Here is a 26,717-nt window from a genome sequence, read left to right on the forward strand (position 1 = left end):
ATGCAGTGAATCACTAACAAGATAAAGAAGACGATGAAGTGAGATTTGCTGGAACCTTCCATCAAGACAAATTACTCCACTTCAGAGTATCCAATATAAGAAAGAGTCACTAGAACCCACTTGATTCAATACAAATGTCTAATATTCAAGTTCAGTGGGTTAGAGTTTTAATCATAGACCCATTTTTTATCCACCTCCTCCTTGATTTTTGTTTGAATCTTACTGTTGCTAATTTATTAATAAACCAGCTTTTAAAGAAACTTCTTTAATCCTAATACAGCATACACTATAAACACCCTAAGACTGTGTTAAAACTTCATACAAATATTTCTTTTTCATTTATGTTATCAATTTATATTAGAAAATTAAATAATTAATATTCATCATATATCAATTAAAAAAAACCTCTCATCTAGAGTTCCACTAGAGTCTTAGGATGTTTATAATGTATGCTGTATTAGGATTAAAGAAGTTTTTCTTATATCATGCAGAGCTCCTTTAGAACCCTTGACAAAGCCTTTGTATTTCAAAACGAGTCCTGTCGGGGGAGGCTAGTGATTCTGCACAATAAAGAGAAGTGACAATACTTAATGTTATGACATTTCTTTAAAAGTTGGTTTATTAATAAATTAGTAACAGTAAGATTCAAGCAAAACATCAAGGTGGAGGTGGCTAAAAAAGGGTCTATGATTAAGACTCTAACCTGTTGAACTTGAATATTATACAACAAAACTAGAAAGGAAGAACTAAGAAAGTCAACTTCACTTAAATATATAAACTTTCAACCTGAGAGGTGCTCAGAACCTTGAAAAATAAGGTGGAATAAATGCTAATGGGGACAAGCCCCTATAGACATTTCAGTGTTCTATCATTGCATCCTCTCCCGTGTTAGAAAGAATATAGTGAACCAGTTTTTCCAAAAATTGAGTTAATGTCCCAAAACAATCATGTGAACAAAATAATAACTTCAGCGTTTTTTCAAAAATGTGAACTTAGCTTGCATGGGTGCTTTAGGAAGCTGTCTCACTCCAGCGGGCTCTAACGCGTTTCGCCGCAAGGCTTCTTCAGAGAGCCACCAAACAAGCTGGAACTGAGTGAAAACTTCTTCCTTCCTTGTCACCCGTGATTACATCACTTCCAACTTGAACTTGAATATTATACATTTGTATTGAATCAAGTGGGTTCTAATGACCCTTTACCCTCCTTTCTTATATTGGATGCTCTGAAGTGGGATAATTTGTCTTGGTAAATCCTCATGCCCAAAGTTGGGTATGGATTCAATCACCAATTTTTGAGCACCATTTACTGAATCTAGTTCCATATGCTTCAATCCAAATTATTAAAAAAAAATCTCTTGATTTAGCAGGGCTTTTGTACAGGCTTTCACTGCAGAGAACCATTTCTAACTTCAAGTTTGAACATCAGTACTATAAAGCAGTGTTTCTCAACCCGGTCCTGGAGTACCCCCTTGCCAGTCAGGTTTTCAGGATTTCCACAGTGAATATGCATGAAAGAAATTTGCATATAATGGAGGCAGTGTATGCAAATCAAGATTATGCATATTCACTGTGGAAATCCTGAAAACCTGACTGGCAAGGGGGTACTCCAGGACCGGGTTGAGAAACACTGCTATAAAGTGACCACAAAAAGCCCAGGTAATGAAATGATCCTACATAGTACCCCATCTCTTTATCTGCCTTTCACAGCGCTGGCTGAGGTGTGCCCTGGTTAATCTTATGACTTTGTGCTTTCAGGTTTCATAGGTTATGTTTCCAGTCTCCAGAAACTGGTGGATGAGTGGGAGGGATCTGATGATGATAGCGACCAACTCTTTTATACAAACATATATCTAGATCCTGTTAAAAAGGTACCTGGTTTGAAGGGAAAACTCTAATACTCGATAGATAATGTGGACAAAGAGCCAACTGTGGGTGACAGTGGATGCTGAACACCCTTTAAGTTGGGCAGGCTCCCTCATTATGTATAGGGAGGGGTGCCCTCAATAATTCTGAAATGTTGGCACCTGTGAATGTGGGGAGCCAAAGGGGTGAGCATGTGAAGGGAGGGTTAATACTTTAAGGAAGGCATGTAGAGCTCTATGGAGATACATAAAGGTGGTACCAGCCTGTCCAAATTAACCACTTTTTAAGCCCCAATAGCTTATAAATGTGTCATTTAATTATCCTGAAAACTACAGTAGATCTGTTTATGATGCCTTAACATATGTGATTTGTGGAGAAGAAGCAAAGTAGACAAAAATCTGTAACTAGCTATGGAACTCAGTATGATTGCAGGCACTGAGAAGAGGACGTGGGCAGAGATGGTTGATGGGCTGCACCAAGGAGATTGATGCTCAGGGTGGGCAAGAGCTGTGGAGCATGATATATAGAATTAGGGAGAGCAGTGAAAGCAAAGATGCAAAAGGCTGGAGAAATTAATGGGGAGGACGATTCATGGAATGGGTGAACAGAGAGGTGTGAATCATGGAATGGGAAGAATAGGATGGAGAAAACAGGGAAGAGGGACATACTCAGGATGGAGGGTGGAACTGAAGGGATGATGCTTGAGATGAGGTCAAGTGATTTACAAGATGAATGAGTACAATAATCATGATTCATAAGTTAGGGGTGATGCATGGAATGTGGAATTCAGTGAGAGGGTGAAGCAGGAGATAAGGAAGTGCAGTGAACAGCAGATGCATGTGGTGCATAAGCTGGAGAAATGCACTGAATGGATGATGCATGGGATGGGAGAAGGCAGTGAGGATTTGATGCACAGGACACAAGTAGTGAGCGTGTGATACAAGGGAAAAGAAGTTCAATGATGTGGTGATATATGGGGCAAGAGTATTGAAATGGTGATGGATAGGATGGGGGACAGGCATAAAGAGGTACATAGGACATAGGACAAAAGGTAATAAGTATGTAATGTGAAGTTCTTATTCAGATATATAGTTTTATCATTTAGCAAAGCAAGTTTCCAAATAAAAATACAGTTTTATTATTGGGCAAAGCAAGCTTCCAAATAAATTTACCTAGACATTGTCTATCTGAAAATTGCCCCCTCTTTCTCTTTATAAAAGGGCATGAGGGGATAAATAATGTGCATTACTTACAGGAGAAGTAGATAGGCTTGGAAGCAGAATTAAGTCAGGTGAACTAGCCACATACATAGGTTTGAATTTTCAACCCTACATACATTGTTTTGCAGAGAACACACACAAAAAAAATCGTGTGCAGGTGGTCTGTGCTGGTGCTTTCTCCCTAGGCAGTTTACAAAGGGAAAATGACATGAGCTGAGGGATTTGGGACTCCCTGCAAACATTTGAAAACAGCCCCTAAATACCTTTTTAATATATATTTTTCTCTTGTCATTTTTAGGAAAAACTCAATATCAGTTTAGATCACCGATGTCGAATCTTCCAGAATCTGTATGGAGCTCTAGGTATGAAATAAATATTACAACCTAATAGTGGTAATTCAGAACACCTGAGGGAAGCTCTCGCTTCTAAAACCCTTAATTCTCGTGAAGCCCTGAAACATCAAAACTCTTCTCTTGAAGCGATCCCCTCCCTAATGTATCACCATTCTCCATTTACCTCCCCTTTTTTTAAAATTAATTTTACTTTGATGTATTTAAAAACTTCTCCTCCCCCACTTCCCTTTTGTTCCATGTATGTTGATGTGAACTTGTCTAGTGTTTTTAATATTTGATAAGATATTGCTTTTAATTTACCTTTTTTATTTCTTTTTTTAAATCTCATTATATTGTACACCGTTTAGACCCTTGTTTTGATAGACGGTATATCAAAAATAAAGAAACGTGAAACTTGATATTGGGCACTCTAGACAAACCTGTAGTTTTATGTCGTCTCCCCCACCCCCCCACTCTGAGATTTCATGTAGGTTTCATAAAATAGAGGACAGATGATTTGAAAAAATTAAGGGTGGAGTTTGAAATAGGTTGATTCCTATAAGCAACTCATGTACCCTTTAAAAACTGGTTTCTGATTCCTCTACATACACCATATCATACTTGAGAAAGAAAAAGATAATAATAATAATGTTTTAATTAAAGTTCTAAAGGTCCTAAGAGGCTCATTTTCAAAAAAAGAAAAATGTCCAAAAAGTGGCATAGAGGGTCAGATGTACATTTTTCTCACCAAAACGTCCAAATCACTATTTTCAAAACCCATTTTATAGAGAGCTTTTTTTTTTTTTTTTTGCTGTTTGTCTGCAGTGTGTCTAAATTAGAGAATAACACAGTGACAAAATTCATCACCATTCCTGTCTCTGTCTCCACGGATAACTGTGGGAAACAATTCCGTGTCATTCTTTAGTGTCTGTCTCATCCTCGGTCCTTCTACACCAGCATTCTTCAATGCAAGGCTTGAGGGTCAGTGGTTATGCCCATTCATACTCTGATTCTTCCCTCTCTCCTTAAAGAATAACATAGAGATGGTTTCCCGCGGTTATCGGCGGGGGCAGGGGCGGTGATGAATTTAGTCACCGTGACATTCTCTAATCTAAATCTCAAGGGGGCATATTGGAGGTGTGGTTTGGGCGGACTAGGGTGGGCTTATGAAATGGACATTTTTCTGCAATAATGGAACATTGTAGAAAATGTCCAGGCAAAATTTGGACATTTGAGGTTAGACCAGTTTCAGTAATGAATAAATGCCAAAAAGGTGCCTAAACTGTCTAGAGTACCACAAGAGGATGAAGTCATGACCCTCCCACACTTCCCCAGTGGTCACTGACCTCTACCACCCCCACCCCCCAAAGATATGCATGAAACAGTACCTGCCAGTCCATATGACAGCTTCAGATGTTATGGCCAGTCCTATTAGAGCAGAAAGCAGGTTTCTGGAGCAGCCTAGTAGACTATAGAGATGGACTATAGAGATGGAGACCCAGGCCCATATCTAACTAGTACACTTGTGGTTTAACATATAAATCCTCCAAAACCCACCCAAAATCTATTGTACCTACAAGCACAGTGGCTGTTGGTGTGCTATACAGCTGGTTATATTAGGTTTTGGGTGGGGTTTAAAAGACTCACCACACAATATAAGGGGGTTATGGTGAGATGTGTCCCTGGGACTTTTTTATGTGAAGTTCACTACAGTACCTCCTAAGGTACCCTATTGCTCTGCTGAGATGTCTGTGTGGCCAGTCTACAAAACATGCTAGTCCCTCCTACATCCTAATAGGTTGTTTTGTTCATTTTTCTTTTCAACGTTTTTTCCCAAAAAATCATTCAAAAAGATAGACACACTGTGCACAAACACATCTAAGAAATGGCCATTTTTAAAACAAAAAGATACATAGACTTTTTCTTGTTTTGAAAATGGTTAGGTTTTCTACTAGATTTTTGGATGTTGTCTGCTAAACGTCCAAACTTGGATTTAGATGTCATATTGAAAATGCCCAGCCGCTAATGCTGACAGCTTCTGTGCACACTTAGTTCATGGGCATGAACTGAGCATGCATGGGGGGCTGTCGGTGTCAGCAATTGGAAGTAAGCTGCCAACTGCTCCGGGTTTGAGACATTTCAGGGGGGCTCCAGAGAGGACTCTTCAACTGGCAGGGCTTTGAGTTGCCTACTAGCCAAGGTAATTTTTTACCATTTTGGGAGGGTAGAGCAGATAGAGAGGAAATGCAAGGGCCAGGCCCACCCAGAAGTTGAATTCTGGCTACACTATTACCACAGGCATGTGAATGCATACGCAAACACACATATGAGTATAATAATCACAATTCAAGTCCCTCTTATGATCCCATATACATTTATGTAAGTTAAATCTTGGAGTGAGTTTTAAGAGTTATGTAACATTAAAAGTGACAGATATTTCATTGAACCCTGACTGGTCATTGCTGGGCTCCTAGATGAGGTTGTCCTGAAGTTTGAAAATGGAAAAGTGAGACTAAGAAATACAGTTTATGACACACTACCCATTGTGATCCATGGAAATGGGCCCACAAAGGTAAGCTCTGAGCTCCCTTCTCTTCTGTGTGAAGTTTTGTTATGTATATTTGGAAATGCATGAAATGCCAGGGAAAGGTTAGCATGATTTGGTAAAAATAAGTAAGCTTATTTGAGGGGTACATAATTGGTGTAAGATAAGATAGAGAAAAAACAAGTCCACCCCAAAACTTGCCAACATTGGAAAATTTACAAAGCAAGTCAGAATCATAAGAATATAAGAAATGCCTCCACCGAATCAGACCTTTGGTCCATCCAGTCCAGTGACCCGCACATACGGAGGCCAATCCAGGTGTTTCCCTGTTTACGACCTAGGTTTTCCCTGATGAAGACCTTAATTTCCCGAATCCTTCAATGTGATTTGCAAGGAGGTGTGCATCCAACTTGCACTTGAATCCCATAATGGAGGTTTCCGTCACCACCTCCTCCGGGAAAGCATTCCAAGCGTCCACCACTCGCTGTGTAAAACAGAACTTTCTGACATTAGTCCTGGGCCTGTCGCCCCTCAATTTCAGTCTATGACCTCTCGTCCGAGTCACATTTGACAACGTCAATAATGATGCTTCTTGCTCTATTTTGTCAAAACCTTTTAATATTTTGAAAGTCTCTATCATATCCCCTCGCAGCCTTCTCTTCTCGAGGGTGAACAATCCCAGTTTTACGAGGCATTCTTTGTAGCTCATATTATATAGAATGCTGCTAAACAGGTTCTAAGATTTATATTAACTGGTTTCATAATGTAACTTCCTCCTTCTCAGACTGAGGTAAAAGGTATCCCTCTTGAAATAAGATTTGTTCTGTAGTCGTGAACACCGAGGGTTAAATTGATACCTTTTCCCAGGAGAAAGAGTTAATTACATAAACAAAATAATAATATATAATAATATGGTATAACCTTGGAATAAAAATATTTATTAAACATATAATAAAATAAATATAAAGAAGCATTAAGGACTTTAAATTTGAAATAGAAATAAAATTTAATAAACAAATGCTGTATATCAAATCTAAACAAAGAAATTCTACTTCCACTCTGTAAAGTTCTTCTTTTTCCCCAGATTTGGGTATTTGAGGCTTTATGTTCTTTCTATGTAGGAGTACCACGTAGGCGCACTGTTGCTAGCAGAATCTCTTGCTAGCAGACTCTTCCTGGAACCAACCTACTACTCTGACTTAAGCAAACCAATAAGGGAAAACCCTATCCTAATCTAATAACCCCAAAGTTGCCTAAAATACTTCCTAAGCTAAAAAAAAACCCCAGATAATTGATGTACCCCCATACTTTTCCCTCCCCAGAATTTCTCAATTATCTCAAAACACAAATAAAACCCAATTTTCAATAAATTTTACAGGAGATTTTACAAAAAAAAATTCCAAAACACTTTATCAACTTTTCTTCACCAATATTCCCTCACAACATTACACAGAAATCTCACAGACTATTTCTAACACCCAATAATCTCACAGATAAAACAATTCTTCACATCCGCCAGAAAGAAATGTTTCAACCTTGGAAATTACCAGAATCTATGAATCAAATCTCGACTTCAACCACAACCTACAATTCCTATTCAAAATTCAATAAAATCAACTATAATTGCCTTCACAAGAGCCACACAAGCCAAAACGCCTCCTCACAGAACCAAGCCGCCCTCCCAACTGTCAAATCTGACAGTTAGAATGTTCAGACAGCTGATGCTGATCTTTGCACTGGGACAGCAAACCTGTGCAGGAAATCAGCAACATAAAACCTCAAAGCTGCACCAATATAAACAATACAAACCAAACCTCTCAAAATAAGAAAAAAAAACACAGTTCTTACATTCCAGATCCTCTCTGCTTCAAACACCCTTCAAAATCTTCTTTAAACCCTGTTTTTTTCACTCAGGTAACTCTTAAACTTTTAACCCTGGTTACAATAAGCAAGCAAGCAATGTCCTTGATTAAACACACACTTGAAATTCTGAGAAAGCCAACTAGATATCCCATATGATCACAGCTCTTAAAATACCTGCCCTGCCAAAAGTCATAGAAACATGATGGCAGATAAAGGCCAAATGGCCCATCTAGTCTGCCCAACCGCAGTAACAATTACCTCTTTCTCTCTCTGAGAGATCCCACTTGCCTGGCGGTTAGACTTTCTTGAATTCAGACACAGTCTCTGTCTCCACTAGTGCTGCCTGATTCAGGAAAAAAAATTTCGATTCGATTCAGCCTATTGAATTGGTTTTTCGATTCGATGTTCCTGCCCAATTGGGTGTTGTTTTTTTTTCAAACATCCTGGTAGGCTTCTTCACCCCCTTTGGCTTCTCCTAACCACACTGGCACTGTGGTGTAAACAAAATAAAGAAACAAAAAGGACTTTTCCTCTCTCTGTTAAATCTCTGATGTCAGAGGAGGGGCGGGACCACTGTAGAGGAAACAGCTCCGAAGCAGTTTGGAAAGATGCTATAACCGTGATCTTGTTTGCAGGCTGGTCTTCAAAGGTAAACGGTGCGGGGAGGCCAGGGGGGGAATCCGGACGTCAGGGGAGAGAAACCAGACACCAGGGGGGAGGAAGCCAGACAGCAGCACTTCCCGACTGACCCTCCCCTCTTGTCCTCTAAAGCAGGTACGGCAGCGGCCGGCCAGCAAGAGCAGCGCTGCTGCTCCTGCTTTAGGGGGTGAGGGGGAGGGTCAGCCAAATCGGGAAGCTGATTTTTTGGGGGGTTTGAATTGATTCGAATCTATTCACCTGAAGTGAATCGGTAAATCGATTCAAATTGTGAATTGGACAGAACTAGTCTCCACCACCTCTTCCGGGAAACTGTTCCACGCAACTACCACCCTTTCTGTAAAAAAGTATTTCCTTAGATTACTCTGGAGCCTATCACCTCTTAACTTCATCCTATGCCCTCTCATTTCAGAGCTTCCTTTCAAATGAAAGAGACTCGACTCATGTGCATTTACATTACGTTAGAGTCTCTGTCCTCAAGAAGAAAGCTGAATTCTATCCAGTGACAGGTGCAGCAGTTCAGAGATGGAGCGTAGAGAAAGAGTTCAGATGCCTCCTATCTATGGCCTTAGATGTGATCTCTTATCAGTGATGACCTTTAAGGCTTGATAAATCTCTGGGTAAACATTGGCCAGTAATGCTGGATTACATCAGCCTCAAATATCCAGATATGGAGTGTGCATTACCCTTAACATCCTGCCCATAACAACTGAGGAAAATTGGCAGTTAAGCACGTAAATACACTAAGTATTGTTCTATAAAGGCACGTTACTAGTTTGGTGTGTAAGTGCTAGGGGGGATGTCAATGGGCGAAGCATGGGTGGGTATGCCGATTGATACATGTATGTTATAGAGTCCTGTAAGTTTCATGTGCTCTTGCCACATTAATGTGCCAACAGTTACACCATGCCTATGGCAGGGATAACTATTGGCATATTACCGTATATATGCGGCATACCAATGGTGACTTAGGCTAGTATTCTGTAAGAGAATCTTGGTGTCAAGATTTCATTATTGATATTCAGTTGGCAGTGATCAGTGCATTTCTAAGCGTTGATCGCGACTGTCTAAATTTTGCACCCATATTCAGTGCCGGGGTCCAGAAACCAATACTGAATATTGGGCCATAACTCTTATGTGGGTCCAGATGATATTCAGCTGGGCCCACATAAATATTATTTTTCTTTTAAAAACCTGTGCCCCCTCCCACCACATGACTTTTCCCCCATGCTTTCTCCCCTGCTAGCTGTGATAGCCCCCCCCCAATAAAGTCCTCCCAGCCCCCCTAACCCACCCAAAATGTAGATAGGCTTCCCCTGGGCCTACCTACATACCTGGTGGTCTAGTGGAGATCTTCAGGGGCAGGATTGCAGCCCTCGTGCTCCTGCCCCCTTGCTGCAGCCTTTCAAAATGGCCTCCGTGACCTCTCAAGGCAACTTGCAGCACTTTACATTATATGTATATGGGCCTGAGAATTTAAACAAAGCCTCTTATGATGCCAGCACCTGACGCTGACTACATAAGTGGTGGTGAATATTGCCTCCTGATTTTTAGACTTTGGATCCTTCAAAAAAAACCAACATACACACTCCAACTGTCTGCCGAGGAGTTAAAGACTTGTGCTGTGCTCCTTGTCCGGTAGAGCTGGCATTGATTGGATGTTACTTCCATTATCTCTGCACACATGTGAAATGAAGTACCCAAGATTTCAGGCACTGAATCCCAATCTCCGTACAGGTGCAGCTGAATTACATGGCAAACTACATTCCTAACACTTGGACCTTTGAGACAGGCTGCACTGTGTGTGAGGAAAACATAAGGAACCTCACAGGACTCAAGGTAGGAGATGGGAAGGGATTGAGAGGATAAAGCAGGTTAATTATAAGTTTCTTGTCTTCACTGGATACTTGGAGGGGCATAATCAAAACTTTAAAATATCCCAAAATCTGTCTTCGTCGGCACTTGAGAATTCTAATAGCAAGGACGCCCAAGTGCCGATAACCAAAACAAAGTTTCTGGATGTTCAGCAACACTTCTAAGCTGATGTACATCCAAAGCTCAAAGGGGCATGTTGGGAGGTATGTATGAATGTAAAACAGGTCTAAGTGCCCCAAAGATGACCAAACTGACAAGATGACCACCGGAGGGTTTAAGTCATGACTCCTCTTACTCCCCCAGTGGTCACGACCCCCTCCCACCACCCAAAGAGCGGAAAAAAAACCAGGCTTCCCATCAGCTGATCGTAGGGGAATCCCAATCAGTTGAGCCGGTTTCAGGGAGTCCTGCCGGCTCAGCTGATGGGGGATAACCCTGCCAGTTCAGCTGAGCCAGCAGGATTCCCCGAAACCGGCTCAGCTGATCGGGATTCCCCTGTCGCGATCAAACAAGGTAGTTGGGTACATCTGCAAAACTTGCTTTTGTGCACATTTGATGTGGACATTTTTATTTTTGAAAATGGCCTAAAAAGATAGATGTCCTAGGACCAAAACATCTACATAGGTCATTTTCAAAAATAAAATGATAGACATCTGGTTGTTTGAAAATGGATGTTTTCTGTACTGGATTTTTGCACGTTTTTTCCAAAACATCCCAATTTGACTTGGAGGGACATTTTCAAAACATACATTTAAGTCCAGTTTGGATGTATGGCACTAGACGTCCAAAGTCGGCAGTAAGAAAATGCCTATTTTCGAAAGGCAAACCATCATACATCTAGAAATAATTTTTTTTAAAGCCACCCACCAGGCTTATTAGTTTTCATCAGTAATCTACTAATCTTATAAAAGAAAATGAATGAGTAGCAATTCCCTACCCTAATGTTCCAACCCTACTTGTTTCTCTTTTTCTTTAATACATTGTAGTTCAACCTGCCCTATGTTTTGTCGTGTATTGTTAGAGTCTAATGTATACTATGTTTTATTGACACCCCGATTTTAAACTTGTACATCGCTTTGAAATGTGATATTGCAATTGAATCAAATTTTTAAATAAACTTGAAAACTCTTATTTGGACGTCCAAGCCATTGGGACGCCCAGATAACCATGATGTCTATCTTTATAGCACATTTTTGACCAAAATTTCATCCAAGTCCCAAATGCCCAGAACAAGATTATTTGAATGTGGGAAGGGCCAGTCCTATAATGGACTGGCTGCCCAGACATAGCAACAGATTAGTGGGGCACCTTAGAGAGCACTGCTGTGAACTTCACAAAAAGAGTGCCAGATAAACTTCTCACCAGAACTCCCTTATATGTTATGTTGAGCCCCCCCCCCCACAACCCCCCAAAACCCACTATACCCACCTGTCTACAACCCCAATAGCCCTTATAGTTGCAGGTGGCACCTATATGGCAGTAGAGTAGTTTTGGGGTTTTTTGGTGGGCTCACATTTTCCACCATGAATGTAGTGGTTAGAGTGGCTTATGGGACTTGCTTCTTCTTTCTATGGTTCACTAGCCCACACACCAGGCTACCTAAGACACCTGTGTGGAGCTCTACTAGGCTTTCCTACAACAGGTGCTGATGTTATGGAGATAGGTATGTACATTTGTATTCTGGTCTTTGTGGGTGTGAGGGGGCCAATGAGCACTGGGGGAGTGTGGGGGTGTCTTACTTTGCATTCAGTAGTCATCTGGTCAGTTTGGGCACCTTTGTGGCACATAGACCCTTCTAAAACATGTCTAGTTCCAAACGTATAAGTTCTGTCTAGGATGTCTTGCAAAATGTTTGATTATTGCAGCAAGATGTCCATATCTAACCCGCTCTTGAGACTTCTCAAGCCCCGCCCATAACACACCTCCACCAAGCCCATTTCGTGCTCTGAACATACAGAGGCTGGAACACCTTGCTAGACATACAGAAAGACGGTTTCAATTATCAACACTTGGACGTCCTGACGATTAGGACATCCAAGTGCTGATTTAGGATGGTTTTTTGGATGTCTATGTCTTTTGATTATGGGCCCCTTAGACGTCCTATCGAAAATGCCCCTCCACGTATATGAGTAAAGTGGTTTCAAATTTATTTGATGTCTTATCAAAGACATCGAAGTGGTTTACAATAAAGTAAAATAATTTGGGGAAAGAACCTAGAAAGGGTGGAAAAAAGAGGGAAAAGGAATAAATAAAGGGTCTGTAGTTTTAAAGCTTCTAATAGCCATGGGATGAATTGGACCCAGATATTCAATGCTGGGCCATGTCTGGACACTGGCATTGAAGGGCAAATTCTATAAGAAGCGCCGAAAAGTTAGGCGCCTAATTAGGCACTGTTCAGCGCGATTCAAATAAAATTGGATGCTGTTTAATGAATCACGCTGAGCGGAACCTATTTTGGAGGCGCCCAAGAAATAGGCCAACTCTAGGCACAAAAGTTAGGCGCCTAGCTGAGCGCATAAGCACGCTTAAGAGCAGTGATTCTGTAACAAGGTGCCTAACATGTAGCCAAGCCCACATCTAACATGCATAGCGCCTATTATTTTTGAAGGCCGTCTAAATTTTTAGAGGCGCCTTGTTACAGAATCGCGCTTTCTTGATAGGCGCCTAAGTTTCAATCAATACTGGTTAAAAAGCTTAATTGAGCTTGTTAGGTGCCTATCTAGTTGGGCACCTCCGAAATAGGTGCCTAATTTTAGGCTCTGGTTATAGAATTTGGGCCTGAATGTCTGAGTCTTTGACTGACCTGTAAGATATGTGTGGTTTGGCTAATACTCAGTGCCAGTACCCATATTCCTAACAAGGCAAAGAAAGGCTGCATTATATAGGGTCCTATCTGCTCGATTAGGTATGCAGGCACTGGCACAGAATGTTGCCAATGCTCATATAACTTCCAGGTCTGTCCTGACTGTGCCCCCAGACCACCCCGGCACTGACTAGATTGTTCCAGGACAGCCAGAGCCAATATCCAGTGGCATCTCCCAGTTTAATGCTGATGAATATCTGTGGCATCCCAGCTCAGTGTGGTTTAAATGGCCGGGGGCCTTTCCTGCCTTCTTAAATACGCTGAATTTCAACCCCCCTATTCAGTCAGATGAATTATCATACTGGTCTATAACAGATACAATTTAATATTCAGCAGCCAATGTTCAACAGCACTTACCCAGATAAGTGTCACTGGGGCCAGTAGAAATTTTCAGCATTGTTATCAGGATAATGCTGGGGTGGTCCATGGATAGGAGCAAGGGTGGTCCCTAGAGTTAACGATAACATTCAGTCTGCAAACCAGAAGACTACTGGATAGCAAGCTGAATACTGCCACTATCCAGACAACAGCAGCACGGACAACCCTATCAAGATATTAGGCACCGCCCACTATCCAGATACCAGCACTGTATTTAATTCAGCTGTGGTGGCCAGATTTTTATTTAAAAACATGCTGACCATCCCGGCTGAATATTAACTCAAAATATTTTAATGCTTACAACAATTTCCATGTGTTTATCTGCTCCTGTGCACCTCATCCTCTCAATCTGTTCTCTTTAGATCTGTCCTTCTCTCCATGATTTTTTTTTTTTTCCTTTTCCATGTCACTGTTCCTGCTTTTTCGGTTCTATATGTATCACAGGAGGATTCATTTCCATTTGTTGTGATTGGCATTTTCCTTGAGCAGCCAACTCCCTTTGTATCTCAGTTGTTCAAGTGGCTTCAGAATCTCAGGTACCCAAAGAAACAAATCCAGCTGTTTATTCATAACCAAGTAAGTGTAGTTTCCATCTCGGATGCGTTATTTTATTAGGATGTATTTGTTATTTGTTGTATTACTTTTGCTGTAAAGCACTGCACGATGAAATTTGCACATGGAAGGTGGTAAATAAATGCATAATGCCAGAACAGTCAAGAGGAGTGGGTTATAGGCTCCTGGCAGCAGACGGAAAAAGACCAAATCTAACTTCACTTATTTTACAGTGGTCTATTGCAGCTTTCTTTACAGTATTTCTCTGTCTCCAGCAGATAGTGTGGACATGTGGACTGATGCAGCTGCTAGGAGCAGGCCACTGCCAGCAAGGCTGTTGGCCAAGGTTCCTGTATAAGTGTAAACTAGTTTGAGGGAGGGCGTGCTCCAGACAATTGTCCTGCTGAAAATGATTCTTCCCTTCCCCCATTAGAAACTGGTAGTTACAGTCTGAGTACCCACACTGATGAGTCAAGCACCAGATTATTATCTCTGGGGACTTTGCTCATTTGATAGGTTTGACAGCAGATCCTACTAAAAGCACACACAGAATAATTTATTTACTCTTGGAGAGCAATGGCATGGTATCAGGGGAAGGTGTGGCTCACTGTTAGAGTTGCTGCCTCTGCACCCAGAGGTTGTGTGATCAAATCCCAGTTCTGCTCCTTGTGACCCTGGGCAAGTCACTTACCATATCCAGTGCCCACTGCTTTGAATGCCAAAGCCACAAAAAGGCAGTATACACGTCCCCTTTCCCTTAACACAATACTACTAGAGCCTGTACCAGGCAGGAGCAAGTAGGTTTCACTTTTATTAAATTTCCCCCTAGAACAGGGACATCTCCAGGTAGGTTCAGGAGAGCCAGTGGGGGTGGGACTGGTATAGCACTATATTTTCTTTGGGGGGGGTGAGGGATCAGAAGGGAGGGCCTGCCAAATCCTATGAGTTCAATGGACACTGTTTTATATTCAGACTGAAGTTCACTGAACTCAGCTTTTTTCCTGCCACTTTTGCCCTTATCTAACTGGGTAGTGGTCTGAATATTGCAATTAACTGGTTGGGCCATGCTCTCTCTGCCCAATCTCTGCCTCCAGCCTGCCCCTAACCTCTCCAGTTAAGGGTCAGCTGTTTAGTGGCAATATTCAGTGGCACGGTCTTGTTCCAGGGAGTCAAGGTGAGACTAAACACGCACAGAGACTGTTCCCTTCGGGTTTCTAAACACATGGCGGTTATCATTTACTCTTTTAATATGGAGAGAAATCTATAAAATATCTTGTGATAATGTGTTTGAACAATGCCTTCTATAATCACAGTTACTCTTATAATTATAATTATATATTGTGGAAATCTCAGACCCAAAAACCCGTGAATGGTGATATCACCATAATGAGGTTCATTTAGGGGACCATCATAGATTTTCACCGTCCCCACAACCATCCAAGTAAAAATTGTATAGAAAACAAAAATAAACAAGCAAATTAAACAAAACTTATCTGTGAATAGGATGGTATGATATCGATAATGAGCCTCATCGGTGATTGAATGATTCTAGTGCTTGTGACATGTTAAAAACAATCGTTGCAATTCCTTCATAATATATGCTTGTCCCTCCGACTCAATTTTCGAATAACTTCCTTCTTCAGGGAAGGACTCTGTGAGAACAAGTATACTGGAAAAACAGGAAAAACAACCCAAATGTATCGAAAAATTTTTTAAAAAATTCTTACTATTATATACGGGATTCTGTATTAGCCTAATAATAAATGCAAATTCCTTCAAATTCGAAATGAATCTATTATTACTCACGAATCTCATGCTAGTACCGGCTCCACAGTACGGTTGTTCTCACAGAGTCCTTCCCTGAAGAAGGAAGCTATTCGAAACTTGAGTCGGAGGGACAAGCATATATTACGAAGGAATTGCAACGATTGTTTTTAACATGTCACAAGCACTAGAATCATTCAATCACCGATGAGGCTCATTATCGATATCATACCATCCTATTCACAGATAAGTTTTGTTTAATTTGCTTGTTTATTTTCTATACAATTTTTACTTGGATGGTTGTGGGGACGGTGAAAATCTATGATGGTCCCCTAAATGAACCTCATTACGGTGATATCACCATTCACGGGTTTTTGGTTATCATTTACTAACATGTTAAAATATACCTAAATTGAAGTTAAATACATAATCATATATAACGTCCACAGAAAATATTGGGCTTGTGTTATTTAACATATTTTAATCATATTAGCAAATTATGGCCAGAGAATTTAATCTAAACTCTCTTCTGGATTTCCTAAAGTCAGCTACATACAGTAGACTCTCTGTTAATTGTAACTCAATTAACCAGAATTCTCAAGCAACCAGCAAAAAAATTCCAAGAAATACTGTAATACTTTAAATAAAAAATGAAAATAAAATCAATTTCTGGCAGAATTTTAAGTGTAAACTTGGCACGCCACACCTGAGTACGCCCACGCTTTGCCTACCACATGTTTGGTAGTTTGTCTGGAACAGTTTATGGCATGGTATCTAATCTAATCTAATCCTTAGGTTTGTATACCGCATCATCTCCACGTTCGTAGAGCTCGACGCGGTTTACAGTAGGAGAAATAGGAAGGAACTACAACAGAGGGTTAGAGGTAGAAGTGTGAAGAAAATTTAGAGGACTTGGGATGCCAAGATATAAGAGTTTCCTTGATTCCTAAGTTGGAGGGAGACTTACATTTTTTGAGAAAAGCCAGGTTTTCAGATGTTTGTGGAAAACTTGGAGAGAGCTCAAGTTCCGAAGAGGGGAGGTAAGGTTGTTCCAGAGCTCAGTGATTTTGAAGTGGAGGGAGGTCCCTAGCTTTCCTGTGTGGGAAATGCCTTTTAGCGAGGGGAAGGATAGTTTAAATTTGTGGGAGGATCTGGTGGTATTAGGGTTTGAGGAATTCCAAGAAAGAGCGATAAAGGGAGGGAGGATACCATATAGGATTTTGAAAGTTAAACAGGCGCATTTATAGTGGACCCTGGCGATTATCGGAAGCCAGTGGAGCTTGGCCAGGAGCGGGGAGACATGGTCAAATTTACTTTTAGCGAAAATGAGCTTGGCCGCTGCATTCTGAATCCGTTGGAATCTGTGGTGGTATATAGTATTAGTTAGGCCTAATAACTCTCAAACAACCAGAAACTGGCATCTATCAGTTAACTGAGATGCTACTGTATTATTTACTGTATGAGTGCTGCTGAATGTTTGTTATTAAGTTAACCAGGCAGACTTTGCTAGAGACCACACCAGCTTCTGTATTGCTGCAGTCTAGATACAACCTGAGAAATGCCAAATGAAGCAAGCTTTTTTGTTCCTAAGAACTCTTTTTGTATCTCTTGTCTGAAGGAACCACTTCACCAGTCTCTGGTAGAAAAATTTGTGACAGATCATGGCAGCAGTTATCACATGATTAAAGTGGTGGAGCCCAAAGAGAAGGTGGGAAATGCTGATGCTCGGAATATGGGCATGTAAGTGAGGTTTTAATGGTAAAAGCCAGAAGTCCCCTATATGTTCTACTCTCTTTGTCTTTCACACATTGTACCTAACCTATGTGCTTTACTTCTCTATCTCTCTTTCACACAATGTCCCCTGTATGCTATACTGGGCATCCAAATGGCAGATGAAATTTAATGTGGACAAATGCAAAGTGATGCACATTGGGAAGAATAATCCAAATCATAGCTACCAGGTGCTTAAGGTCCACCTTAGGAGACAGCACCCAAGAAAAAAGATCAAGGTTTCATCCAATGTGTGGCGGGGGCCAAACAGTTTGCTAGCAATTTTTAGAAAAGGGAAGATATTATAATGCTTCTGTATTGCTCCATGGTGAACGTCACCTTGAGTTTGCATTCAGTTCTGGTTGCTGAATTTCAACAAAGATATAGCGGAATTAGAAAAGGTTCAAAGAAGAGTGATCAAGATGATAAAGGGAATGGAACTCCTCTCATATGAGGAAAGACTAAAGAGGTTAGGGCTCTTCAGCTTTGGAAAAGAGATAACTGAGGGGAGATATGATTGAAAGCTACAAAATCCTGATTGTTGTAAAACAGGTGCAAGTGAATTGATTTTTTCTACATCAAAAATTACAATGACTAGAGGGCACTCAATGAAGTTACAGTGAAATACTTTTAGAACCAATAGAAGAAAATATTTTTACACTCAAAGAATAGTTAAACTCTGGACCTCATTGCCAGAGGATGTGGTAAGAGCGATTAATGTAGATGGGTTTTTAAAAGGTCTGGATAAGTTCCTAGAGGAACATGGACTGTTGAGACAGACATGGGGGAAGCCATTTCTTTCCCTGGGATCAGTAGCATGGAATGTTGCTACTACTTGGGTTTCCCCTAGGTACTTGTGACCTGGAGTTGCCACTGTGGAAACAGGATACTGGGCTAGATGAACCATTGGTCTGACCCAGTATGGGTATTCTTATATACTGTCCCCTATGTGCTGTACTCTCTCTCTTCACATACTTTCCCCTATACTATATGAGGGTGGTTTGAAATGTTCAGTAAATAACAAGTTAAAGAAATATTTTTTAAAATCAATAGTTATATTTCTCAACATAGTCTCCATCGAGGGCTATATACTTAGTCCAATGAGTTCCCAGTTTTTCCATCCCATTGGAAAAATAGATTTTTTAAATTTTAAAAATATTTGTTTATCTTGCTTTGTTATCAAACTTTGGGGAGTTGGAGTATGGCAGAGTTATGAATTCAATGAAACTACTAAGTATAGATTTAAAACAAATCAGAGAAAATATTTCTTCATTCAACATGTGGAAGCAGTTAGCTTAGCAGGATTTGAAAAAGGTTTGGCTAACTTCCTAAAAGAAAAGTCCATAAGCCATTATTAAGATGAACTTGGTGCAATCCACTGCTTATTCCTAGGGTAAGCAGCATAAAATCCCCACTATTTTGTAATATTGTCTGCATCTTTTGTGAATGCCCTTTGACCCGCCCATGCCCTTCCCATAGCCACATCCCCTTCTGAGTTGCACATGATCCAGTTTAATCACCCATTGTTACAGAATAGCACATAGCCAGATCAGTTCCCAAATTATAACTAGTGTCATTAAGGGCTTGTTAGCTCCAATAATTAAATCAATGTAGTCCATTAATTATTTTGGGTGACAAAATTTAGGTGACCTTTATAGAATTCAAGGGAAAGGGTACTGCTTTTAACCATAAAGTAGGTAGAAAGGTGAATAAACATCAATATCAAATACAGTAAGACATTATAGTAACAGTGATTAACGCATGGTTCTCTACTGAGTTGTGGAAATTGATAGGTTTTACCCTTGTTTGAAAGGTGAAAGAGGAGCATAGTGTTACTGGAGGCAACATATTCTCAATTATTCTAGTCAAGGAGCTTCACACCTGCTCTTTCCTGGGCTTTTAGTGTCAAAACAACTTTTATTTGCATTGAAAAAGCACCATACACAATGATAAAGCTGAAACCAAAACAATCCTCCCAAACCCCAACCCCCCCAAACAGCCCCCCCCCCCTCAACAACAATCCACAAAGAACAAAAAGAAAGAAGAAGGGCCGGCAGGACAATCACAACCAACAACTTTCCTGGGCTTTTAATAATTCAGGCAGTTCCTGGCTTACTCAGGATCCAAGAGCCTTCATTTGCCAATATCAAGATATTTCCCAATTCATAGCTCCCCCATTAACAATTGGGTATTGCATGAATAGTCATTGACTCAGAGGCCAAGACTGCAGTTCCTTCAAGGAACCTGTCAAATTGCACTGCATGATTTATCTTCAGATGTTGCCTCTTTACATTGCTTAGGATTTCCTCTCTCTGAGTGGATGGATTGAGGATTAAGATCAGGATCAGGATTTGGATTTCTTGATTGGCAGACAGAGCAGGGGATTCTAACAGTTAGATCCTGCAGAAAACAGGCACTGTTAACTTCAAGTGCTTCTCTCTAAAGCTGAGGCAGACCCTCTTCAGATGAGAAAGAATATAGGGTGCAAAAATGGTAAGAACCTCACTTCATAGAGATAAAATCTTGCATTATGCCTATTAACTGATGAGAAGAAACAATCCTCATAAAATAGAGGCTCAACAAATCTTGGAACATTAGTCTACATTCTCTCTTATTGTTTCTTCTTAGATTGTACAGGTCATCCTTTGCATATGGAGTCTGTTTCTTTTCACTGCTTTCCTCCTTAACTCTTTTTGTTGGCATCCTTCCCCCATTCTTTCTCCTACTCTTCTTCCCTCCTCCTTAACTTAGGGCTCTTTTTATGAAGCCGCGTTAGCAGCTTTATCGCACTGCGACGTTTTATCATGTGCTAACCCCTGCGCTAGCTGAAAAACTACCGCCTGCTCAAGAGGAGGCAGTAGCGGCTAGTGTGGCCGGCGGTTTAGCGTGCGCTATTACGCACGTTAAACCGCTAACGTGACTTCATAAAAGGAGCCCTTAGTCTTCTTTCTTCCCCTCCCACTCCTTTTCTCTAGTCTATCTTCTCTATTTTCTTGCTATGTCTCAAATCATCCCTTTCTCTTTTTGGGTAGGACATAAAATCTTACACCTTATCTTTTTAGAGACATATGCCGACAAGACTCGGCGTGTGAATATTACTTCAGCCTTGATGCAGAGATTTCCCTGAAGAACTTGGATACCTTGAAAATCCTTGTGGAACAAAACAAGTGAGTCTTTGAGTTTTATTGTCTGATATTGAGCAAATATCAAATGAGGACAGTCATGTCACCTTCCTGATCTGTAGTTGCTACTTTGATCCCTTTTTCTGTGCTAAATTTCTTTCCTGGTCATACTAGTGTTGGCTATGTTTCTTTGTGATGGGACTTTCAGGTACTGAATGGATCACTTCTGGGACGGGATCCTTATGCTGCCTGGATCTGTCTTGTGGCAGAATCTCTTCATGACCTTTATTGTTCATCAGATTACTTCTCTTTTTTAAAAAAATATTTATTGATTTTCAAACTTTGATAGTGCAATACAAATGGTAAATCAGAAAAACTGCACAACACACAATTATTACATTAAACAATCATTTTCTCCCATCCTCATCTTCATTCTTAATATATTAAAACATATGATGTGATTACAAATTATAAATAAATAATTTAACTATTCAAAATACATTTCCCTCCCCCCCCTCCCTGGATGTGTAAGGAAATCACTAGCTAAATATTGTTGTTGGACTGTAGATTTTGCAGAACTGTTATATTTTCCTTATTTTCTGTGGTAAGGTTCTTTCCTGAATGTCCAGAATTAGGTTTAGCTTGGTTCTGTGATATGGTTCTCTGCTAATCACTGATTCGCAGTTGAGTTTCTTTCTGTCCTGATCTTTTGATATTGAATGAATTAATTATTTGACTTAGGTTCCCTTATTGATATACTGGTTTTGAAAAGATCATTAATATTGGGTCTGCTTATAAACCGCAGTTTGTCTGTAAAAGTATTCCTTGCTGATAAGTGCAGTTAAATCAGCTTAGTCAGTGTGATGGGTTTAGGTAGTTCAATTTGCTGTAATAAGAACCCTTTCTTCAGAAGGCAGCGTAAAACAGAAAGCATTTGGGAAATACAGTATACCCCCGCAAAACTGCAGTTTTGACTTCACAGACTCAGTCACTTGCGGATTTTTCTGTGCGTGTTTTTAAATGACAAAGACTCCAAAGAACGTCTCTGGGCTTACAGGAGACACAGACTAACAGCCAATTACAGACCAAAATGTGTGCCAAAATTCTTTCCAGCTCGGTTTTTGAGAGGTCGGCGGTTGCTAGCGTTACCATCCCGGATGCGAATGAATCGTGTCACATGGCCATTTCTGTCTTTTCTTTCTAATGTTATTATAGCTGCCCATGGCTATAGCTTCCTCGTCTGTATGTGAGCAGTTTCGTGTTCTTAACAGGATGAGGAAGTGAGAAATGCCAACCCTCTAGCACTGTTCTGTAGCCCTCTCCTGCCCCTGCATCCAATACAGTACAGTATTCGCGATTTTTCGAAATTCACAGGTGCTCCAGGAATGTAACCCCTGCAAATTTGGGGGGAATACTGTATTGCAGAAAGTAGTATGGACTGAAATGTTTTTTGTTTTGTTTTTTTAATTAAGTTTACAAAATAAACAATCCAGTTCAAAGATCAACCTATAACATATTGTCAAGCTAACATCATAAACTAATGCTGAAAATAAAATCCCCCAATCCCTGCCCTTCCTAGACCCTCCTTCCCATGAAAAGTGCAGCAGACACCTCCCCCTAAAAAGTGAATTTGAGACAGCTTGGGACAAGTACATTGGATCTCTAAGGAAGAGGAGGGGATAGTGAATGGCATGGTTGGGCAAACTACGAGTAGATAGGCCATATGGTCTTCATCTGCCTTCATTTTTCTATGTTGCTATGTTTTTAAATACTGCTCACCTGTGAATGGTCACCTAAAGTCTCATCGTTGGACGGTGCCACTGTAACTTTTGTTTTGGCCTCTCTTGTTTGGTACACATCCCATACTTTATAAAAATTAGTGAGCCAGCCCTGTTGAATCACTTTTAATTTAGACATCAGATAAACATAGTCCATTTTCAGGAGCAACATGGTCATAGTAGGTGTATGGGTTTGCTTCCAGACCACTGACAAAGCAACTTTGCTGACTGTGAAAAGTTAGTGGCTACTTTATGAAGCTCCAATTTTACACTGATTGGTTTAAAATGTAGCAAGCAATGTTCTGCCTTGGCCGGGTACTGCACCTTAGTAATTTGTTGAACAGAGGAGATTATTGCGGAATCGACCATCCTAGGATTCAAAAGCAAACTAGATGCACATCTCCTTATGAGAGGCATAGAAGGATAAGGGTGACTAAAAATTACGCCAGGTGTACACCTGACAGGGCCTCCGCGTGTGCGGATCACCGGACTTGATGGACCTAAGGTCTGATCCGGAGATGGCGCTTCTTATGTTCTTATGTTTATGTTCTTATTGCTGTCTATAAGGCTTGCACTTTGGGACATGTTCACCACATGTCTTCTATAGCTCCACAGTTTCCCCAGCATTGCGCAGACCCATACTGAAATATTTTAAGTAGTCTTAAGGGGGTTATAAGATTATATTGCCATATATATAGATATGAAATCAGCAAAACTCAACAATAGTCATCAAGACAGACATGTACAACACAATTATACTATCCCTAAGACAAGATATGACTGAAGATATTTAACTGATTAAAAGATAAGTCACTGTGCTGTTACTTCAGCCCTAGCAGGCTTGCACAAAATAAAAAGGTTTTCAAAGCCTGAGATAACCAGGAAGTTTGTTTCATAGTAATAGTCTGCCAATGAAGAGGCACGAGCATGAGTTTCCACATGATGGAAATCTGAAACAGATGGTATAATTAGCTGTCTAAAGCAGTGTTTCTCAACAAATGGTATGCGTAGCCTTAAGGGTACTTGAGCCATTTGTTGGGGATATGTGGCACTGGCTGCTGCAGTCACCGCTAAGGATATTGACTACCGCTCACCTCCCTTTGCCAAAGCTGCCGCCAGGGATCCCTCCTTCCTGCTGGCTACCCCTCCACCAAAGCCAGTCCAGAAGGCTTCCCTCCAATTTCAGAGCTGACGTCGGAGGAAAGCCTTCGGGGCAGCGGGGGATCCCAATTACCTCCTTCCTGCCTTCAGCGGCACTTGTTGGAAGGATGTGTCAGCTGCTCTTTTATGCTGACCCAGAAACCTTCTTTCCGACATCAGAGCTGACGTCAGGCTTGTGGGTCAGCCTTGTGCAGCGTGTGAACCACTGCCTGTGCGTTCCTAAAGGCAGAAGGAGTAGCCCAGCTAGACAGCCCTGAAAAAAGCAAGTGCGGCTCGAGAAAGGGGACATGATCAAGGAGAAAGTGGGGGGGGGGGGAGAGCGCATTGGGACATGGTAGGGGCACAATTTTGGGACAAAGGCTGGAAGGCAGGGAGAGGGGGCAAAAACTTGGGACACAGAAGGAAGGGAGGAAGGGGGCACTATCTTGGGATATAGGAGGGAGAGAATAGAAAGGGAAAATTGTTGGGCATGAGTGTGTGAGTGAGAGGGAAAGAGATGGTGCACTTGGGGAAACGAAGAAAGAGGAAAATTGGGCATAGAGAGAGGAGTGATGCAGAGATAAATGAGGAATAGAACGATGAGAACAAGAAATGTTGGAAATGGTAGTGGAAAGGAAACAGAGGGACAGATTGAAGGGGATGCAAGGGGGAGGAATGTTGGACATAGTGATGGAGGGAGAGATGTAGCATTGTGCTTGAGAGGGGTGATAGAAAGAGAAATGGGCATGGGGCTGGTGGGCGGTGGTGAAAAATGCTGCACGTGGTCTGGGGGATGAGAGAAGGAGAAATATTGGCTATGGCAGTAGAGGGAGTGGGAGAGATGTACCCTGGATTCTCTCTCTCTTTCCCTACTTTCTTTGCAGCAAGGGAGGGAATGAGAGAAGGACAGTGAGAGAGAGAAGGAGACATGTTGCCAATGGGGTTGGAGGAGAGAGGAAGAAAAGTTGGGCTCATGGAGGGACAGAGATGTTGGTTGGGTGAGGGAATGAGATTCGGAGGAGAGGAAGTATGCAGGAGGCATAAAGAAAGAAATATTGGATGCACAGTCAGAAGGAAGTGCAACCAGAGACTTGTGAAATCACCAAACAACAAAGGTAGGAAAAATGATTTTATTTTCAGTTTAGTGATCAAAATGTGTCAGTTTTGAGAATTTATATCTGCTATCTATATTTTGCACTATATTTGTCTATTTTTCTATAGTTGTTATTGAGGTGACATTGCATATTTTAAAGTCATCTGCCTTGACCTCTTTGAAAAAAAATGAATATAAATGATAATTAACATTTTCTCTGCATACAGTGTGCTTTGTGTTTTTTTTTTATTTTGTGGTTACCATTATGTATTAATAAGATTATATTATCCCAGGACAAGCAGGCAGCATATTCTCACATGTGGGTGACGTCATCTACGGAGCCCCAGCGCGGACAGCTTTTCAAGCAAACTTGATTGAAGTTTCAAGTTTGCTACACTGAACCACGCATGTGCATGCCTTCTTGCCCACTAGAGGGCGCATCCCACCTAGTGGTCCTCAGTTCAGTTTTTTCCGCGGAGCCAGAAGCCCTGTGGAAATTGAGCTCCTATTTTTCAGCCTTCTGACACCGCGTCTGGGTTGTTTAGCTCGGTCGCTGTGCTTTCTTTATTGTTTTTTCTTCATAGTCTGTCGTTTTTCGTCGAAAAAAAAAAAAAAAAAGTTTTGTTTCCTCCGTTCGGCTCCGGGGGCTCCCGGGAGCCGCGGCCGCGGGACTTCGTTCGTTCCCGGCCCTTTTCTTTTTCATGTCCCGTCCCTCGACGGGCTTTAAGAAATGCACCCGGTGTGAGCGGTTACTATCCATCACTGACCCCCACCGGTGGTGCTTGCTCTGCCTGGGACCCGAGCATCCGACTAATTCCTGCGATCGGTGTTCCACTCTTCAGGCTAGAGCGCTCCGTCGACGCCGCGCCAGGATGGCGGAGCTTTTTACAGTTGACTCCGCGCCCGGGAAGGCCTCGACGTCGGCCTCGGCTTCGGCCCCGGCCTTGACCTCGGCCTCGGCGCCTTCGGCGTCGCCGCGTGCCTCGACCTCGACTTCGAAGCCGACGCCTGCGACCAAACCTGCCTCGGGTAAGTCCTCTTTTCCATCCCCGACTCCAGGGTCGTCGAAGAAGCCATCCTCGAGTTCCTCTGCGGCGGGTGGGTCGTCCTCGGCCCCGCCCAGGACTCCGGCCACTAATGCCCCGAGGGAATACTCGAGACCGAGGTCGCCCTCCAGGGAGCATCCCCCGGCCTCGGACCTGCCTACCATGGTTGGGATCCCGGCGTTCCAGGACCTGCTCCGAGCATTGATTTCCTCGGAGCTGTCTGGCGCCCTCGAACAACTGCAGCGGGCTGCGACCTCGACTGCTTTGGCTTCGGGGGCACCGACCTCGGCGACCTCGGTCTCGACTCCCTCGGTCGCGGCTACCGGGGCACCACCGACCTCGGCTTCGACCTTGCCCTCGACCTCGACCTCGGGGTCCCGCCTGAGAGCAGCGTTCGGCCCCGGGACAAGGTGCGCAGAGTGAGACGGATTTCCTCCTCCTCCTCCTCGAGGTCCTCCCGGGGTTCCTCACCCTCGGGCCGGCCTCGGGCGAGGCGTCGCCCGAGGAAGCCGAAGCGTTAAAGAGGCTCTCCTCGGCGACGTGGTTGCTCCTCGCCGCTCGGGGGCGAGGCCTTGCGGGTTTCGGAGCTTCGTCTCGACAACCCGAGGCTTCTCTGTTCCCCTGCGAGAGGGGGTTCTCGTGACTCCTCGCCGAGGAAAAGGGGGCGTACCTCGGTCCCTCGGACGCCTGGGACGTCTCCCAGGGGCTCTTCGAGGCGGAGACGTTCCCCGACCCCCTCGAGACCATTAGATCTGGCCTCATGGGGCTCGGGTTCCGGTAGGGAGCCCCGTTATTCTCACGAGCCCTCCCCCTTTTGTTCGGCGGAGAGGTCGAGAACTCCCTCCCCGCCGGCCAGG

The 26,717-nt window shown here is 42.2% G+C and overlaps 1 protein-coding gene across 1 annotated transcript in view; it reads left to right on the forward strand.

Annotated features, from left to right (window-relative positions):
• PLOD1 (procollagen-lysine,2-oxoglutarate 5-dioxygenase 1) overlaps positions 1-26,717 on the forward strand; it is a 71,023-nt gene that overhangs the window by 16,697 nt on the left and 27,609 nt on the right. The window contains exons 5-11 of the mRNA XM_033922371.1: positions 1,755-1,867; positions 3,381-3,444; positions 5,889-5,986; positions 10,217-10,318; positions 14,040-14,171; positions 17,530-17,651; positions 20,744-20,848. Coding sequence (XP_033778262.1) covers positions 1,755-1,867; positions 3,381-3,444; positions 5,889-5,986; positions 10,217-10,318; positions 14,040-14,171; positions 17,530-17,651; positions 20,744-20,848 — 736 coding nt within the window. The remainder of the gene's footprint in view (positions 1-1,754; positions 1,868-3,380; positions 3,445-5,888; positions 5,987-10,216; positions 10,319-14,039; positions 14,172-17,529; positions 17,652-20,743; positions 20,849-26,717) is intronic.

The sequence above is a fragment of the Geotrypetes seraphini genome, chromosome 15, assembly GCF_902459505.1.
Source record: "Geotrypetes seraphini chromosome 15, aGeoSer1.1, whole genome shotgun sequence".
Taxonomy (NCBI): Eukaryota; Metazoa; Chordata; class Amphibia; order Gymnophiona; family Dermophiidae; genus Geotrypetes; species Geotrypetes seraphini.